Genomic DNA, 19,675 nt, shown 5'->3' with positions numbered 1-19,675 from the left:
ATTTTCTATAAAGCTAGGTACTAAAGATACAGAGATGAATGAGTCATAGTTCTTTCCCTCAAGGAGCTCATAGTCTACTGGAGGAGACAATTTCCTAAACAGATCATTCTAGTATAGAGCGACAGGTGAGCTCTCCTAGAATGTGAGGTTCTACAGGACTAATGGAAGAAATACAGAACACTGCCTGGATAGAATATTGAATTGCATGGCACCATGAGCTACAGAATATAAGAGAATATGTAAAATAAACATTGCTTTGCTTTAGCAGTAGAGAATATCTTACTTATATTCCTTACGTACAATCTATTCTATCAGGAAGCATTGATGCATCCAACTCTGGATGAGTACGTGTTGTATGCAAGGTCTTTACAGATGTAATTAACTTCAAATGAGGTCATGATGGATTTGAGTGGGTCCTAATCCAGTGTCCTTATAAGAAGAGGGGAATTTGGAAACAGATAGAGGGGGAACACTATGTAATGACAGAGGCAAAGATTGGAGTGGTGTGTCTATAAGCCAAGGAATACCAAGGAATGTCTACACTCATCAGAAGCTAAGGAGAGGCAAGGAGGTATCCTCCCCTAGAACCTTCAAAGAGAACATGGTCCTGCCAAAGCCTTGACTTTGAACTTCTAGACTCTAAAACTGTGAAAGAATAAATTTCTGTTGTTTTAATTCACCCAGTTTGTGGTCATTGTTATGGCAGCCCTAGCAAGCTAATACAGTATGTCATTACAGGCCTTTCTGGTTGTTGATACAGATTAAAAATGCATTTGAACACAGATGAAAAACTCTATCATGTATACAAACCACTACTACAGAATGTTTGGCCTTTAGCAGGGTGACCATATTATCTAAATCAGGATACATTTTTTCCCAGCATCATGAAGACGTTGTAAATCTTTTTTTATTATTGTTGTTCAGTTATAGTTGTCCCACCACTTTAACAGTGAAATGGAGTGCTAATAGTAATTATGTTGGGGCAAAAAGCATGAACTGTATTCATCCTAGGAAACCACTTGCCACAGAGACACTATGCATGAGCTAGAGGGTAATTTAGCCAACTTGAATCTATTTGTTGATCTATGCAATCAAGTTGTCTGGTTTGTACCACTTACTTGTCCATCAGACTACCCCATAATCACAAGAGTTGGGGACTAGAGGACAAAAAGAAGATAACTAATTAGGCAGAATTTAAGATGTCCTTCCAAGAGCATGGTGTAAGAGGAGATTTAAGAAACAAATCCTTCCCTGGGTGGTGTGGCTCAGTGGATTGAAAGCCAGCCTGTGACCTGAAAGGTTGTCAGTTCAATCCCTGGTTAGGGCACATGCCTGGGTTGCAGGCCAGGTCCCCTGTTGGGGGTGTGTGAGATCTAACTGATTGATGTTTCTCTCACACTCTGATGTTTCTCTCTCTCCCTTCCCTCTCTAAAAATAAATAAACAAAATCCTTTAAAAAAAGAAATCAAAAAATAAAAAATAAATTCTGCTACAATAAACTGTGATTTCAGGCAAAATAACTGAGCTCCCATGAGGTTCATTTTCTCATCTACTTAATGAAATCAGAAAATCATAAGCTTTTCAAATTGAAAGGAATGTTGGAGTTCATCTGGTCTACCCACCAGAAAAACTAACTTTCTTTTTTAGGTGAATTTTAAAAATTGAGATATATTTGACAATTGAAAAGCATATATATTTAATTTAATTTGATGATGTAGTATACATATGTATTGTGAAATAATCACTACAATCAACCCAATTAGCATATCCATTACCTCAGATACCACTTTCTTTCCTTTTTTGTGTGTGTGTTGAAAGTAGTTAAAATCTTTCCTAGCAAACTTTAGTGTACAATAAATGATTTTTGCCTATAGTCACATTACTGTACATTAGATCTCCAGAGTTTATTCATCCTGCATAACTGAAACTTTGTACCCCTTACCAATGTCTTCCCATTCCTCCTCTCCTCAGCACTTGGTAACCACCATTCTACTCTTTGCTTCTATGCTAGTACAATACTGTTTTGATTACTATAGATTTGTAATATATTTTAATATCAGAAAGTATGATGTCTTCAGTTTTGTTCTTCTTGCTCAAGATTGCTTTGGCTATTTAGGGTCTTTTGTGGTTCCATATAAATTTTAGATTTTTTTTTTTATTTCTGTAGGAATGCCATTGAGATTTTGATTGGGATTACAATGAATATGTAGATAGATCACTTTGGGCAGTATGGGCACTTTAACAATATTAATTCTTACAATTCATTAACATGGGATGTCTATTCACTTATCTATGTCTTCTTTAACTTCCTTCATCAATCTTTTATATTTTTCAGTGTAAAAGTCTTTCATCTCTTTGGTTAAATTTATTTCTAAGTATTTCATACTTTTTGTTGCTATTGTGAATGAGTTGTTTTCTTTCCCTTTTGAATAATTTGTTGTTTGTGTATAGAAACCCAATTGATTATTTTATGTTGATTTTTGTATCCTACAACTTTATTGGATTAGTTTGTTGGTTCTAAAAATGATTTTGTTGAGTCTTTAGCTTTTTCTATGCATATGATCATATCATCTGCAAACAGAGACAATCTTATGTCTTCCTTTCTAATTCCTTTATTTCTTCTTCTTGCCTATTTGCTCTGGCTAGCAATTCTAGTACTTAGTCGGAAAGAAGTGGTTAGAGTAGACATCCTTGCCTTGTACCAATCTTAGAGGGCAAGTTTTCAGGTTTTCCTTCATTGAGTTTGATGTTAGCTATGGGTTTTTTATATTTGGCCTTTATTGTGTTGAGGTAAGATTCTTTTATACCTATTTTGTTGAGGTTTAAATGATGAATGGATGCTGAACTTTGTCAAGTGCTTTTTCTGCATCTATTGAGATGATCGTGTGGGTTTTTTTCATTTTGTTTATGTGTTGTATCACATTGATTTATCTATGTTGAACCACTCTTGCATCCCTGGGATAAATATTTCCTGGTCATGCTGCATGCTATTGAATTTAGTTTGCTAGGATTTTATTAAGGATTTTTGCATTTATGTTCATAAGGGTTACTATATTTTAGTTTTCTTATAGTGTCTTTGCTAGGTTTTAGTATCACGGTGGTGTTGGCTTCATAAAATTAATTTGAAACTGTTCTCTCATCATTTTTTATAAGTTTAAGAAAGATTGGTATTAATTCTTTGAATGAACTGTTTCTTTGAGTGAATTTCGTAGAATCTACCCATGAAGTTATCAGGATCTGGGCTTTTCTTTATTGGGAGGTTTTTCATTACTGATCCAATCTTTTTATTTGCTATTGGTCTGTTCAGGCTTTATATTTTGTCCTGATTCAGTTTTAATAGTTTGTATGTTTCTAAGAACTTATCCATTTCTTCTAGATTATCTAGTTTGTTGATAATAGTCCCGTAAGATGCTTTTTATTTCTAAGGCATCTGTTGTAATGTTTCCTCTTTCTTTTCTGATTTTATTTATTTGAATCTTCTCTTTTATTCTTCACTAGTGTATCTAATGGCTTCTCAATTTTGTTTATATTTTCAAAAAATTACCTGTTCATTTTTTTTACTCTTTAAATATTTTTTCTCTATTTGCTTTAGTTCTGCTCTAATCTTAAGTATTTTCTTCTTTCTGCTAACTTTAGGATGAGTTTATTGTCTTTCTATTTACTTGAGGTGTAAAGTTAGGTTGCCTTCTTAAAAATTGAGATATATTTGACAATTGAAAAGCATATATATTTAATTTAATTTGATGATGTAGTATACATATATATTGTGAAATAATCACCACAGTCAACCCAATTAGCATATCCATTACCTTAGATACCACTTTCTTTCCTTTTAGGAAAAGGTTTATTTTAGGTCTTTCTATTTTAATGGTATTGTTTATTTTTATAAACTTCCTTCTTATAAGTGCTTTTGCTGCATCCCTAGTTTTTGTTATGTTATGTTTCATTTTTGTGTTTCTCATGATAATTTAAAATTGACTTTAGATTTCCTCTTTGACCCAATGGTTGTTCAAGACTGAATTGTTTAGTTTCTATGTATTTGTGAATTTTTCCATTTCCTTGCTGTTACTGATTTCTATTTTATTCCATTATGGTCAGAAGAGATACTTAAGATGATGTCCATGTTTTTAAAATCTGTTAAGGCTTATTTTCGACCTAACATGTTATCTATCCTGGAGGATATTCCATGTGCCCTTGAGAAGAATGTGTCTTTTCTAATGTTGTTGAGTGTAAGTTTCTGTATATGTCAGTTAGGTCTATTTGGTCAATAGTGTTATTCAAGTCAGAAGTTTCTCTACTGATTTTTCTGTCTGCAAGTTCTATTCATTATTGTAAGTGGGACAGTAAAGTCTCTTACTGCTATTGTATTGCTGTTAATTTCTGTCTTCAGATCTGTCATTATTTTACATATTTAGGTATGTACTCTGATGTTGGATTCATATATATTTATAATTATTATATTTTCCTGTTGAATTGACCATTTTATTATTATATAATGCCCTCCTTTATCTCTAGAGACAGTTTTAAAGTCTGTTCTGTCTAATATAAATAGCTACCCATGCTTTCTTTTGGTTACCATTTACGTGAAATATCCTTTCTATCCCTTCACTTTCAGCCTATGGTGTCTTTAATTTTAAAATGAGTCTTGTAGACAGCATATTTCTGGATCTTGTTTTTCATCCATTCACTTACTCCAGGGCTGCTGGAATCCTCTTGCTCTCTTTTTGTCTTGTGGGAGGAGATTAGGCCAAGGGGATTCCTCTCAGCCCCAAGTTCTGCCAGACTGGGTGAGGGGCTATGTGAGTAAACTGTTTACTATGGTTTTCTATGTGGCTATTTTGTCTCTGTGATTCATAGATTTTCTGTACCTTCTTTATTGTACTCTAGAACTATCTCAGAACTATTCTAGTTGGTACATAGTTGCTTATTTGTTATTTTTGTGGAGGAGAGGATAAGCATTGAGACCTCCTTTTCTGCCATCTTGGTGATGTCACTATGAAAAATTAATTTTCTGTACAACATTTTCAAAAGTTGTTTAAATAGTTTGCTTTAGACAACTGTAATTGAACAACAATAAAAATTAAAAATATAAAAATATAAATAATAAATATCTACTATAGGCATTTAATAAAGAATTACTTGATACTAAAAAAATAAAATAAATAAAAATAAATGGTTTGTTTTAAATTCTTCCAATGACACGGAGCTTTCTACCTCAAGAGGCAGCTGATGCCATTCTCACAGGTCACACTGAATGTTAGAAAGTTATTCTACTAGGCCAAAGACTAAGAAAAACTTTCCAAAAATTAGAGCTTTAGGAACATTGAATGTACACTTTTGCAAGAATCTTAGCTCCCCATCTTTAAAAGTATTCAAATAAAGGCTGCATGACTTGATCTAAAGATGCTTTAGAGTCTAGAATCTGTAGTCTAGATGACTTTTGAGGTCCATTCTTATTCCCATAGTTAATGGTTCCATGACAATTCATTATTAGAAAGAGCTAACCTTTTAATCCAGTTTTCCATGCAGCTACTTATTTCTATTTTTTTCTTTTTTATTCTTTATTTAAGTCTCCCAGGCTCAAACCTTTCATTTGCCCATGACTTCTCTCTCTCCTTTGCCTCTTTCTTATACTTAGATTTCCCCCCACTCCCATCTTGGTATCTACTATGTGTCTTTTTTTTCTGTCCTCATTCTGGGGCTTAACTTTGTCTTGCCTGCATTAATCTATAGCCTCCTCTATGATCTTTTGGTCTCCAGTTTATCCCTTGTCTAATCCAGCTTGTATTTCTAAAGTATTCCTTTGATAAACTATCTTCCCTTTCTAATCCATCCTTAAACTGAACTTTGATCATGTTGCATTTCTCCCTCACTCTTTATCCTGACTCTCATAATCCTTCACAATCAAGCTAAACTTACCTCTTCAGACACACGTCTTAAACATACTTTCCCAAACTGTTCTGGTCAAATAGAATCCCCCTTTCACTTTATTCCAAAAAGTTTCTGTTTTTCCACTGCTCAGCTTTTGCTTATCCCAATTCCCCTGTTCAGGACTTCCGCCTGTCCCTAATCCCCTGCCACCAATAAAATCCTATTCATCTTTCAACTTCAGTCTCAAATTTCTCCTTTATTAACTTTCCCAGAGGGTTCCAGCCCATATTTATGTCTTCCTCCCTTGAACTCCCATACTGCTTTAATGTCTGTTTTATTCATCTGGCAATCAATCATGCACTGCCTTTTAACATCTCTCAAAATTGTTGTTTATCTTGAGTACTGTCACTTAACTATTTCTTTGTGTATATTTTGTATCAACTACCTAAAAAAGATCACTGAAGCCAGAAGCAGCTACATCTATTTTTCAGCTCTCTACAGAACAGAACTGGGCACCTAGTAAGAACTCAGTCCTCAGTGTGTACTGACTAGTTTCCAATAGGTTATCAAATTACTTTGTAGTGATTTAATAGACCACTAAGTTAATTATTAATCTTTCTTCATTCCAGTCAGGCATTGGTGGTGACAGAGGGTAGAACAGATCATTAGAGATGAGGTATATATGAAAGAAAGCATATTTGACTCTAAGCCTCAAACAAGATGAATTGCTAAGATGCTTATATTAAGACATTTTATTTACAGCTAAAGGTGTTCTTTAATAGATTTAGATCCCTAGAGCAGCTCTACAAAGGTTGTGATTACAACCTGAAAGTAAACTCTTCCAAGAGAGTAAATAGACAGAATATTATTTTTTTCCTTTTAAGTTTGTGCAGGGTACTCAACACCAAGGTGTTTAATTCAGTTGATTCAGAAATTACACATCAGTGGTCTTATGGCTTGCTCTAGAAGTTTTTGAATTCCTGGACTAATAATTAAAATTCAAAATATCCTATGTGGCCTTTTTTTGGCCAAATTGAAAATGTGTTATTCATGAGAAGTGCTCCAGTTTGGATAGAGATAAGCTGAGAGAAGAGGGAGGATGGAAGAGAGCATGAAAATTACAACTTTTTGTGGCTACCTCTAATGCCATGCCATAAGTGGCCTCATTGCAGGTGGGCAGAATGGAAAGGACATGCTTTTCAATGAGGAAAGGAAGAAAATAAAGGAGTGAAATGTTGAGTGCTAAGTCATACAAAGACCATCATCAGATTCTAAGTAAAGTATCTCTATTAAGCATATACTATGTGGGCTTGGAAAAGGCCTTAATGATATGTGGAAAGATGCCTAGGTCCCAGTTCAGTGAACTTGTGATGTACTCATAGCCATGATTAGCAGAATGTATATTTATAAAACTAAGTGGTCAAAAGCCTAAGAAGTCCTGTAAGAGTGAGGACATATGGTTTTTCTTCATGGCACTAATTTTACTTCTAAAACCCATTATTACCAAGCCACAGTCTATACTGCTTATCCCAAATGCCTATAACAATCTTCTACCCTTTGCTAGTTTTTAAGGGTGGAATCATTTTTCCCTTTATCTCCAAGATGTTCAGAGAAGAACTTTGCTTTAGGATGAACCACGAACCATGTATCACTCCCTTTCTAAACTTTGGCTCCAAGATTGCCCTCAGATTCATTTATTCATTCAAAAAATATTTATTGAGCATCTGCTATATGGCAGGCACTGCTCTGAGCAAATGAATGACAAAAATCCCTCCCCTCTTAAAAGTTACATAACTTCTAACTGTGGTAGGTCTATAGAAGTCATAGCCCAGAGTTTGAATGGTGGCACCACTTGTGGCAGGGAGCAGTAGTAGGCAAGGGTTTGGTATTGCTAGGAGAAAAAGAACCCTGCTAAGCTTTGAGGGGGACTGCTTCTTGCTCATCTCTCTACATTTCTTTTGTGGTAGACAATAAACAGAGAGGCAAAATTGCATAGGGGTTAAGGATATAGGCCTTGGAGTCACACAGCCTGGGTCCAAATCCTGGCTTGCTACTGAGTAGTTATTTCATTTTGGTCTGGTTCCTTGTCCTTTGTGTCATTCAGTAGACCCAAGTAAAGACTGTTGATTTCAGCTTTGGTCATTCAGTAGACCCAAGTAAAGACTGTTGATTTCAGCTTTGGTATACAAGAACATCTAAATTAGCTGCTCACATACATCTGGAGTGCCTCATCCACTGGCCATATAGTGACATCTATATATCAAATGGCAGTGTACAGAAGTATCTAAACCACATAATTACCAACATCTTAGTATAAGAGAATTACTCCTATTTATAAATAGTTTTAAATAGGTTTCCTAATGATATTCATCTAAAATTCCTGACCAGGTGACCTCTGCTTCCATCTTATTATTTCTCTATTTGAAAGATGGCTTAACTAATGCAGTCAATTTTGTGTTTATGCTTGAGAGGTGTGTGGATTCTCTATTATTTCATTTACCTTACAAATTTCTCCCTGTTGAACGGTTTTTATGACGTTAATCCATTCTTCCATGTCTTTCCGGGTGGGTGCAGCCAAGATAAGTTTTCGTTGTGGTGTGATCACCTAAACAAAAAGTCATACTATTAGCTGATTCCCACTCTACAAATTTGCCCCAAAACGGAGCCTTTGAATTCTCCAAGGACTTAGTTCTACTAAGCATAACTGAAGTGACTTTTTAAATACAAAGCAGATGTTCCCAGACCCACTTGTAGCTCCCTAGATACCAGACCCCCAAAATAATAATAATAGTAATAGATAACACTTTAATAGCATTTACTAAGTTCCAGGCACTGTTCTCTTGTACTTTATGTATATTATTTATTGTAATCGTCATTACAACCTCATTATATAAGGATTTTTCCCACTTCGAAGTCAGGAAAACCAAGGCAAAAGAAATTAAATGACTTGCCCAGGGCCACTTAGCAAGTAAAAAGCTAAACTAGAATTGAAATCCAGATTATTTGGCCCTGGAGCACATGCTTTTAAACATTAAATCAGGCATTCATATATTACTCAATTGAGGTTGTTTGAAAATCCTACTCACTTACTACTGCTCTGTCTACTTGGAAATAATAAAAGGGTATATGGCTCATCAGGGTGTGCCTCTTTCTGTTTGGGAGGATACAATACAGTGAAAAATCTAAAACTCTAGTTTATTTCTTTCTTATGGTCAGGGACAACCTGATGAAAATTTTACCATTGTCTCTCTTAATCCTGCTTGTTGCAACAACCCAGGCAAGAATGAAAAAGCCACTCTGAGGGTCTAGCAGAGGTAGACCATGGCCAGGACTTGGTCTTTTCCCAGAGGGCAATAGGAAGCATGGATAGCAATAGCATTGGTCATTGTTTCAATAGCCCTATCTGCCTTTACCATCGACCTCCAAAATCTTGGAACTAGAATTCACCACACCAACAAGCAATTTGTTTTTCCTTTTGCATGTAGCACAGCATGATTCTGTGATAGATTGGAAAAAGAACTAGTGGGAATTGTGGTAACAACCACTCTTTTGGTCCCAACCCATTCTTGTATGGGGCTGATGAGCAGTGTCTCTGTTTTAATTAGGCTAAGGGGCAACCTAGTCCTTGAGATTTCTTTGTAGAGTGAAGACCAAAAACATTAGCCTGTATGCTCATCAGCCAAAATTAAGCTTTTGGGGAGTGGGTCAACAGAACCCTCAGCTTTACCCTGGCTCAGTGTGATATAAGGCAAGAAATGAGAGTAGGGTCTCCTCTTATATCTGGCTTCTCTCCTTTCAAAGGAGAATAGAATGTGGACCTATGACAGAAGCGGGACATTGGGCCTATAGATCTTTAGTCTGCTAAGTTCACCTGCCTGAAAAGGAACCCCAGTCTCCATAAGCCACCACTGAGGCTGGGAGAAGACAATTCTGGGAAGAAGTAAGTAGGAGAATTCCTCAGCCAATGGACTTGCATTTTTCAGTGAGCTTTTAGACTGGATTCATTTGAATGACAAAAGCCTTATGAAATTTCAGCAATGCCAAGCCCTTGAATACTTTTCTAGAATATCTTCTGCTTTCTTTGTGCTACTCTCATTAGTGATCTGAGCATAGGGTAGCTTTCACGTTGGATTTAGGCTCTTATCTGCTTCATCAAAGGAGAAAATATCATGTACCTTGATTACCCTGACATTTTCTACAACATATTAGCAGTCTCTTGAAAGACTCCCCATGATACTTTTCTAAATCACCAGGAGGATAGAGTTCTGTAATAGTCACTTCCCCTACCCTGAAATCAGCTCAGTTTTTTTAATTTATGTTTCTTTTAAAAAATTTTATTGTTATTCAATTACAGTTGTATGCCTTTTATCCCCATCCCTCCACCCCACCCCAGCTGAACCCTCCTCCCTCTCCCAACTCCACCTTCCCCCTTGATTTTATAACAGGCTGGTAATAGGGAACAAGGCCATTAGTATTTTCCCCCTATAGTGGGTTGGTAAAAGTTTTTACATGAACAATCTTCAGCACTCATTTGCAAAACTACTTTAAGTGGATTTCTATAATTTTGGATCAAAGGAAACCTGGGAAAACTGAACTCCAAAGAGGCAGAAAGTGTGCCAACCCCTCTTCCCAGCTAGCTCCCAGCCCCGCCCATTAAATCATTCTCAACTCTACTTACACAAAAACTGTGACAAAGGTTTCTACAGCTAGTTTCAGCCACGGCAACCTGAGACAGATCAATTGTTTCAAAATGTGCAAACTGGAAAGATATAAGATGGAGAGGGGGAAAAGAACCATCTGGTTAATGAGGCAAAGAGACATTAAAAAGTAAACACTCACACACACATGCACATGCACAGTAATAGGCATTTTTGGCAGTCATGATGTAATCATTGCTTTGGCTTGAGTGCTGGGATTTATTTAGCATCATGATTTTTGTTGATATAACATGTGGCAAACAAAAACAAACCAAACTAAAACAAAACACAACTGGTCCCAAACCTTTGATGTGGATTTATAGTAAAGCATGGGTAATTCAGAATTACTGAAAACTAAAGGTTGATGTTGGAGAAGATAATGCGATGTGGTCTAGCTAGAGGCATAGTGGAGCAGATAGGAGTTATTAGCTCTAATTTTATCAGCTGGCAGCCTTTGACTATGTTGCTAGTCCCATCCAGTTTTAGGCCTTTGTCTCATTATACACTGGCTATAGTAGGTAACATCTAGCTAGAAGCAGGAAATCAGTACTATGGATACAGACAGGACTGGCTTCAATGGTATGTAACTGAAATCAAATAGGTCTTCGTGTTCATACAGGCCACACACTTGGTTTAATGCTCTACTGTTGCAGTCTTGAAATTCTTAATAAGTTTGTCATTGAATTTGTGTTTTATAAGTGAAGTCTAGTGGGACAATGGGTCATGAGCATTAGCAGAGAAGATATACACAATATGCATGTCTACTCCATATTTTGTCACTCCATTTGCATTTGTGATACCCATGAGCATAGAATTACAGTAGACCCATGTTGTGTGGGAGTTCAGTGAGAACCAAGTCAAGTATAAGGTAAGCATGTTACATCTATGAGTAAGTAGGGGAGCTGACAGCCCTGAGAGGCCACACTTCCTGTTGGAACTAGACCTTGCTTCAAACATAGCAATGGTGTTCTAAGAAATATGAACAACCAAGGAACCCTATTGTATTCTTTCTTATTCATGTTACTTCCCTGTATTAACCAGTCATTTATGCTGAAAATGATAACATTGAAGAAAAGGGAAAGATAGGGAAATCCATAATTCATTTGCATTTTAGTCAGAGTATTGGTAGAACGTGTAAATACCAAGATGTGAAAGAAAAACAGTTGAGCTAGTGTTGCACAGTTATGTGTACTGATGAGAACAATGTGTGTGTGTGTGTGTGTGTGTGTATGAGCTACCAGGTACAAATGATATAGTGTTGGTGGTTCTTCATGAATTAAATGCTTTTCTATTTTCTTTTAAAACTGGCCTTGTACAATATACAGATGGATGGAAAAATTGCTAATAATTTAAAATTTTATTTATTTATTTTCTTAGAATGACATTTAATAACAAATAAAAGATGCTCTGACAAACAATTGTTTTATATTTTAGTTATCTTCACTGGCATTTGTCCTTGTTCTTTAAATAAGAGGCCCACACTTATATTTTGTACTGGGCCCTACAAATTATGTAGTTGGTTCTGGGTGTAGAAGCTAATTGAGGAACCTATGAAAGGGAAGGGAAACTGAAAAAGGAAGGGAGAGAAGACTGTCCCTCATTTGGCCCTAAAGGCCAACTTAAAGCAAGACTAGAAGGTTTCATTTTCTGCCTTAGTGTTCACCAAATGTCTTTACCTATTCATCTCCTCATAAAACATTTTCTGGCACCCACACATTAACCCAATTGACAAGATTTTATATATATCTCTTATATATTCTGTTCTTTTACCGCAGGATGGTGAGCAAAGCAGAGCCTTTGTCCTCGAACCAGAAAATATCTAAGCTTCCATCTCTTGAAGGAGTTACAGCTCTTCAGCAGAGGTCCTTCTTTCAGTATTTTCTGAAAGATAGCATAGCGTTGAGTTATTAGATCAATTTTCAAGACCATATCACTTGTCCTCACAGTTGAGAAGATCAGATATCTGGAAGGCTCTGTCTCTTGTCATATATCCGATAAATGGCCTGAGAGCCAGGAAAGAACTCAAAGAAGTTCATTCAATCAGAAAATCCATTGGTTACTTTTGGATAACACATTCAGGATGATATATAGGCTACAAGTTTCTTAGGATACATGGCATATGAACTGTGAAGAACATCTCCACTGATAGTAGGGGATAAGGAGGAGGGACCTTAACACATGACTATGAGAACAACATGCCTAAGAAGGAACAAGTGGTAGGGGAAGAGACTACATTAAGTAAAGGCAGATTTTCTGGATGTTTCCAGGTTATAGCTCTATACAAGGCCTTCCCATCAGCTCTTTTAGAGTGTTCCTTTTAGAATATTAAGTTGGATCACATTCGTTCCCTGCTCACAAACCTCCAATAGCTTCCAAAGATTTTTAGAACCAAATCCAAGTTCTTTACCATGGCCTTCAAGGGATTCAAGAGACAGCAAAATGTCACCAAAAATGAACTGTTTTCTGATTATGTTCTTTAGATATCTCATAGTCTGACCACTGATTTCTCAGTTAGTTGTTGAACAGACTGACTCTAAACCAGCATAGATTCTACTTACCATTTTTACCATGGATCAAGTTCTCAGTTATATTTATAGATACAAACCAACATGCAAGACTGCTATTTGGGAACAGTACTCACACCCACCAAACTGGAACCAAATCCATGCTGAATGGACAAAGTCACCAAATCAAGGCTGTATCATGAATTCCATCTATCACCTAAATTAAAATTCACCATTGAGTGGTTGTGGAAATGTTCCATTTGGCCTACCTGCTACTGTTTCTCATAGTTTTTAATTTGTTGATATTATTTCAAACAGAATATTTCACATTAAAATTCAAGTTTCCTGTTTCTTTAAAATAATGATAACCTCTGGTAACTGCACCTATATTGTCACATGTCAATCTGCTGGAATGGAATAGCAGCTGCTCTCTTCAGATGGGGCACCTGACTCCACCAGGCATTTGAGTTTGGGACCCTGATCTAAACAATTCTTTGCTACTTCTATTCTCCCAAATATATATGCATTTATTATACTTTATGTTCAGTTCTCTAACCACTAAGAGTGTACTAACGGACAGAACCTTTGTATGTCAATTGAATAGTCAGTTCATGAGCAATCCATGTTTACCTGAGCCCTCTTGACAACTTATGGGAGTTTCAAGATACTGTACCATCCTTGAGATGCTTACACAAGAATGATGCCAAAGAGTCAAGACAGAGAACAATGAAATCTTGTGGGACAGAGGAAGATGGCAGGGAGAGTAAGAAATTACATTTAAATTGCTGACAATAAGTCTGGTGGCCTATGTTATATAATCTCAATGATGGCATTTGGTTATCTGTATCCTAACTTTCTCACCTTTGTGCCATTTATTATTCTATATTGTCTTCATGAAACCTAGGCAGTCATAAATATCCCTCTCAAAATTTCAACTGCTCCACCTTTGTACAATTGGAGCCACATACCATATTTTTTGGACTATAAGATGCACTGGACCATAAGACGTACCTAGGTTTTAGAGGAGGAAAATAGGAAAAAAAATAGGAAAAAAAAAACCCAGCCCCACCACAGCTGCCCACCCCCCACGAGCCAGGTAAGCTACATTTGGACTATAAGACACACCCCCATTTTCCTCCCAAATTTGGAGGAGGAGTGCGTCTTACAGTCCGAAAAACACGGTACATTATTTTTGCATTTTCCCCAAGTTATTCTATTCTGTTAATTACTTAATGCTTCTTCCACTGCTCTTATTCTGACATATATAGTGTCCAATGTAATAGCTCATTTTACAATGTTTGGCTGGCTACTTTTCCCTTCCTTCCATTTTCAGTTTAAAGCCTCCCTCAACTTCAATGGCTTTTTCTTACCCTTGCTGCCATACCCAGCTCTCTTCTCTTCCTGTTCCTTTCAGGGGTAGGAAGATGGAGTGAGGTGGTGCTGAGAACATGAGAAAGGGTATTTGTTTCTTCAGAAGATTCCTAGAACCCTGAGCCTTCTAGTTCCTTCAGAAATTTCCCAGGCACTGGTGATTTGAAATACTGAAAAAAGTAGAAATCAGCCTCTTCTTTCCAGCTACTTCCTTCCATCAACCCTTACTAATGGTCGTTCTTTAATTCCCCTTCTCAGTACTTAAGAAATGTTCTCTTTTCTTCCCTTACATGTTCCCTGATAATTAGTGACATCTGTTATTTATTCAAGGACAAAGAAAAAATTAATTAATCTATTAATATGAGGACATGGCAAATCATCAAAATCTTCAGTTCTCATTCCATGAACCCAGCTTTTGTCAAGTGAAGAAAATACTTTGTGATGCATTTATTATTGGATAGAGTGCTTCATTCACATTTTCTGTGCTCCTACTATGAACTCTGTCTTTCAATAGACCATTTGAGACAGCTAAATAAGTTGCAGGCACATTCCCTGTCTAAAAGATATGGATAGTGGGAGTGGAGGGGGAGGGAACAATAATCCACGTAGACAAACACAAAGTTATGTGAGCTCAGAACCATTTGAAAGAGCCTTGGGGCTTCCTGTTCATTGCCCTAAATATTTACTTTCTGGTTCAAATGATGGATTGCATCAGAACAGTGGTTATCTACTCACATACCCTGTCATTGCCTACACCAGCCAAATCACAATTGTCTCCTCTCTGTGCTATGATATTAAATTGGTCACTTTGAATGTGCTAGCTTTAAGGCAGGGCTGTCTACTCAAGTGCTGGTTGATAACGGAAGAGACAAGATGACCTAGTAGGAAAACTGGAGAGGCCAAGCCCAGTTGCTACAAAGTTTTAGGTGATTATTATTGAATGCTGACCAGTGTTACTAGCTCATTCCAGTTTTAAAGAGAAACTGGCAATCCAGCCTAAAATTTTATAATATTGAAATGTTAGCAACTAATTGTATTTTAAAACACTGGTGAGGCTCAAAGAAAACATGTGTTCAGGCCAAAGTCAGCCCACAGGCAACCAGTTTGCAATTTCTAAATTATAGCTACCATCACTTTTTCTAGAGGACAAAGTGAGTGAGTGGTGGGTATTCCTGGCATCAGAGCAGGTTGTAGTATGAGTTTAGAGCTTGTGTGTGAGGAGCCTATACATGTGAGATATATATTACTAAGTTGGGAGCATGTAAGTATTAATGTAATTTATGTATAGTAGGGAAAAAAGTTTAGAAGGCCACATAATAGTTTCTTAAGTTCTGAACACAGGCTCTATAGTATTCACTCAGAACTTCAACAAACATCCAAACCTGAATTGGGAGAATATAAAGTTCCTGTAGTTTCTTGCCTTTTAAGCTCTGTCTCCCTCCAGGAGAAACTTATTAATCCAATCGCTGTTTCTAAATAACCCCTTGTATAAGCAGAAGCTAAGAATCAATCAATGGGTCAATAAAATATGTGCATGCAAATCAACATTTACCTGCCGGGGGCCACTAAACTTAATAAGGACATAAGATAAAAATTGGAAAACTCAAACAAACAAGCATATCCTGCAAAGGCAGGCATTGGAAGGAGAGCTCTTGCCTATCCCATAAGAGGGTTTAAATAGTGCTTCCTAGTTCCTGGCTTCTTGTGGATAACATTATCTCATTGCCCCCTCACCACATCCATGTAGAGTATTACCTATAATTTCCAGCTGGTAAATCTGAAGCTTGGGCATTACTTGAGGATTCACAACTACAGAATGCTGGTGGGCTCTGTGCTCTTTCCACTATTCTACCCATGACAAGAAAATTGGGTGTTCCTGATTAATTAATATGCACACCACAGAGTAAATACACTGTCTCCATGCAATCTTTGTTTTGAAAGACAAGACAGTAGATTGCTAAGAATTGAAAGGTCTTCTGTGTTCATAGCAGCACAATTTACAATAGCCAAGTGCTGGAAGCAACCTAAGTGCCCATCAGCAAATGAGTGGATCAAATAACTATGGTAAATTTACACAGTGGAATTCTATGCAGCAGAGAGAAAGGAGCTCCTATCCTTTGCAACAGCATGGATGGAACTGGAGAGCATTATGCTAAGTGAAATAAGCCAGGCGGTGAGGGACAAATACCATATGATCTCACCTTTAACTGGAACATAATCAACAAGAGAAAAAAAGCAAACAAAATATAACCAGAGACATTGAAATTAAGAACAATCTAACAATAGCCAGAGGGAAGGTGGGGACAGTGGGGAGAAGGGTTTTCAGGAATTACTATAAAGAACACATGGACAAAGCCAAGGGGGAGGGTGGAAGCAAGGGAGATAGGTGGGTTTGGCTGGGTTCAGGGGGTGTGGTGGGGAGAAAATGCAGACAACTGTAATTGAACAATAATAAAGTAATTTTAAAAAGAAAGAAAAGAAAGAAAAAAGAAAAATGTTATTATGACATTTGTCTAATGTTATAAAAAATCAATAATAGATAGGATTCTATATGGGAATTTTTTCTTGGTGACCATCTTTACGGGTATACAGCTACTTCATAAAATGGGGCATACCTGTACTCCTCTTGGTCCAAGGTGCCACATCCCTGTGGCAATACTTGTGATGCTACAGGTAGGAATAATTTACAAAGGGTAATATGATCCTTATACATACTGAAATGCCATGTGACCCACCTGCTGCTTCTTAAACTAGAACATACTGCAGGCAGGTGTCCTCATCCTTCCTGCCAATTCTATATGACTTTAAAACCCAAATAGCACTACAGTCTCTACTCTTAAACTCTTAAGGCTGGCTGTTTTGTAGTGGGACTGAGTGTGGTGCTAAGCTAAATCACTGCAGACATCATTTAGCTTTATTAAAATGCAAGAATGCAGGGCTTATCAAGGCATAGGTAATTCAGGTCCCAAGGATAGGCAAAATGTCTTTGCCTAAACTGTGGCATCCCCTGCAGAGAAAGCTAGAACTTTGGAAAGCTCTGCTTCAGTTTCCTTTTGGGTTCTTTGGTAAGCCAGTCCCGAGATCCATTATTCCCTGAAATTCTTGTACCCTGGCAGAGGTGGTCTCTCTCCCTAATGCTCTACAATTCCACACGTATAAATTAATTGTCAACAGTGAAAGTAAGCACTTCCATTGCTCCATATTTAGTAAAAAGAAGGAGCTTATACCCTTTGCAACAGCATGGATGAAACTGGAGAGCATTATGCTAAGTGAAATAAGCCAGGAAGTGAGGGACAAGTACCATATGATCTCACCTTTAACTGGAACATAAGCAATAGAAGAAAAAAGCAAACAAAATATAACCAGAGACATTGAAGTTAAGAACAATCTAACAATAGCCAGGGCGGGGGTGGGGGGGTGGGGGCGGGGATAGTGGGAAGAGGGTATTACAGGAACTACTATAAAGGACACATGGACAAAACCAAGGGGGAGGGTGGAGAGGGGGGAGGGAGGTGTGTTCACCTGGGGTGGGGTAGAGGGATGGGGAGAAAAGGCATACAACTGTAATTGCATAACAATAAAAAAATATATATATCTTCTATAAAATACCTCAAAGAGTATGTGAAACAGCCCAGTTTCATATATATAATTAACACCTGCCTGGTGCTTCATTGAAAAAGGGCAAGTACAGCTGCTGCTGTGACCTTTCCTATCATTCATTCTCTCCGATCTCCAAAACTTTTACTGTATCTGCTACATCTATTTTTCTGTGGCTCTGTAGGTTTTTGATGGATGAGGCTTTGAGAGATGCTTTTACCTTTTCCTAGCAAAAAGAACCCATATTAGGTAGCCAAACTGAATTCCACCCCCACCCAAACAGGCAAACATGACACGCACCCTTACCTGTTATTCTCATGCTATTCTTGGGAGGGAGGCTGGATCAAGTTGGGGATGGGTAGTTTATCACTCCTCAAGTGAGAACCAGACTCCTGCTATGAGTACAACTGGGGAAGGCAGCTTTCTACCTATGGCTCTTTTAGTTCAAAAACCTGGAACATCTATTCTCTTTGCTTTGAGGCCAAGGATGATGGGAAGAAAGCCATTTCCTAACTCAGGCCTGCCAAAGTTGATTCAGAGCAACAATGTTTGATTTAGTTAAAATGTAACTCCAGGTGCTTTAAGCTTTAGGAAAGGCCAGGTCCACTGCTTTACTGAAAGCTTTATATTCCCCAGGGGTCCTGCTGATGTGGCAGGAGTCAGACAGACTGGCTCCAGCACTTACTAACTGTGTGACCTTGGGCAAATCATTTAACCTCTCTGAGTTTCAATTTCCCTGTTAGATAAGGATACCTCACAGAGCATGTGCCTGCCACTCTGTACATGTGAGTTGCTTGTGGATTTTGGAGGCAGGGGCTTGTGACACAGCTCCATTCATCTCTCTACTGGAAGCTTCCCTCTCTGGCACTAGCAAGCCTAGCTGGCTAAGGGCTGCAGCAGAAGGATGAGGATTAGGGTAACTAACTGTCTCAGTTTTTCCATAACTTTTAGTGCTAAATCCAGGAAAGTCATAGGCAAACCAAGTCCTATTGGTTACCCTAACACTGAGGAATGATATCTATGTATTGCTCAGGTCTGCAAGGACTGTAGCTACAAATCCCTCCCATGGCCTCCTGTGCTAAGGAAGAACTACAGAGGATCCTCTATGTCCCTGTTTTCTTTTAGTGAAATAAAATAAACTTGAGAATGATGTGTTTTTCTTCTGAATAGACAAAAATTTGAACCAGTTTCCTGCATATTATTCAAAAGATAGTTTATACACATATACAAACATATACATACATACATATAGTATTTCTTCTTCATGTAAACCAGCATTCCATGCACAATGTTTTGTTTCTTGCTTTCCACACATAATATATATTGAAGCCCTTTCACTATTGGTACATACTGAGCTGTCTCATTTCTTTTTGTAATTACATAGCATTCCATTGTATGGATATAAGGTGATTTATTTAAATGGCCCTCCATTGATGGGCAGTGATTTAGAATTGTATTCTATTACAAACAATACTGCAATGACTCTAGTATACACATGCCATTTTGCATTGGTATGAGCACATTGATAAGATAAATATCAAGAATTGGTGACTTCAAAATTAGTCCACTGGGACTATAAAGCCTAAAAACATGTCTCCTCAAATATCTCTGCTCTCTTTCCCTTTCCTTTTTCTA

At 37.3% G+C, this 19,675-nt stretch overlaps 1 protein-coding gene across 1 annotated transcript in view; it reads right to left on the bottom strand.

Moving 5' to 3' along the window:
• DGKK (diacylglycerol kinase kappa) overlaps positions 1–19,675 on the bottom strand; it is a 160,993-nt gene that overhangs the window by 104,676 nt on the left and 36,642 nt on the right. The window contains exons 4-7 of the mRNA XM_024579934.3: positions 18,183–18,187; positions 12,339–12,449; positions 10,550–10,630; positions 8,372–8,476 (exon numbers count right to left, since the gene is read on the bottom strand). Of these exons, the coding sequence (XP_024435702.2) occupies positions 8,372–8,476; positions 10,550–10,630; positions 12,339–12,449; positions 18,183–18,187 (302 nt within the window). The remainder of the gene's footprint in view (positions 1–8,371; positions 8,477–10,549; positions 10,631–12,338; positions 12,450–18,182; positions 18,188–19,675) is intronic.

The sequence above is a fragment of the Desmodus rotundus genome, chromosome X (genome assembly GCF_022682495.2).
Source record: "Desmodus rotundus isolate HL8 chromosome X, HLdesRot8A.1, whole genome shotgun sequence".
In the NCBI taxonomy this organism is placed as follows: domain Eukaryota; kingdom Metazoa; phylum Chordata; class Mammalia; order Chiroptera; family Phyllostomidae; genus Desmodus; species Desmodus rotundus.
The sequence above is the reverse complement of the archived record's forward strand: the minus strand, read 5'-3'. Positions and strand labels throughout refer to the sequence as shown.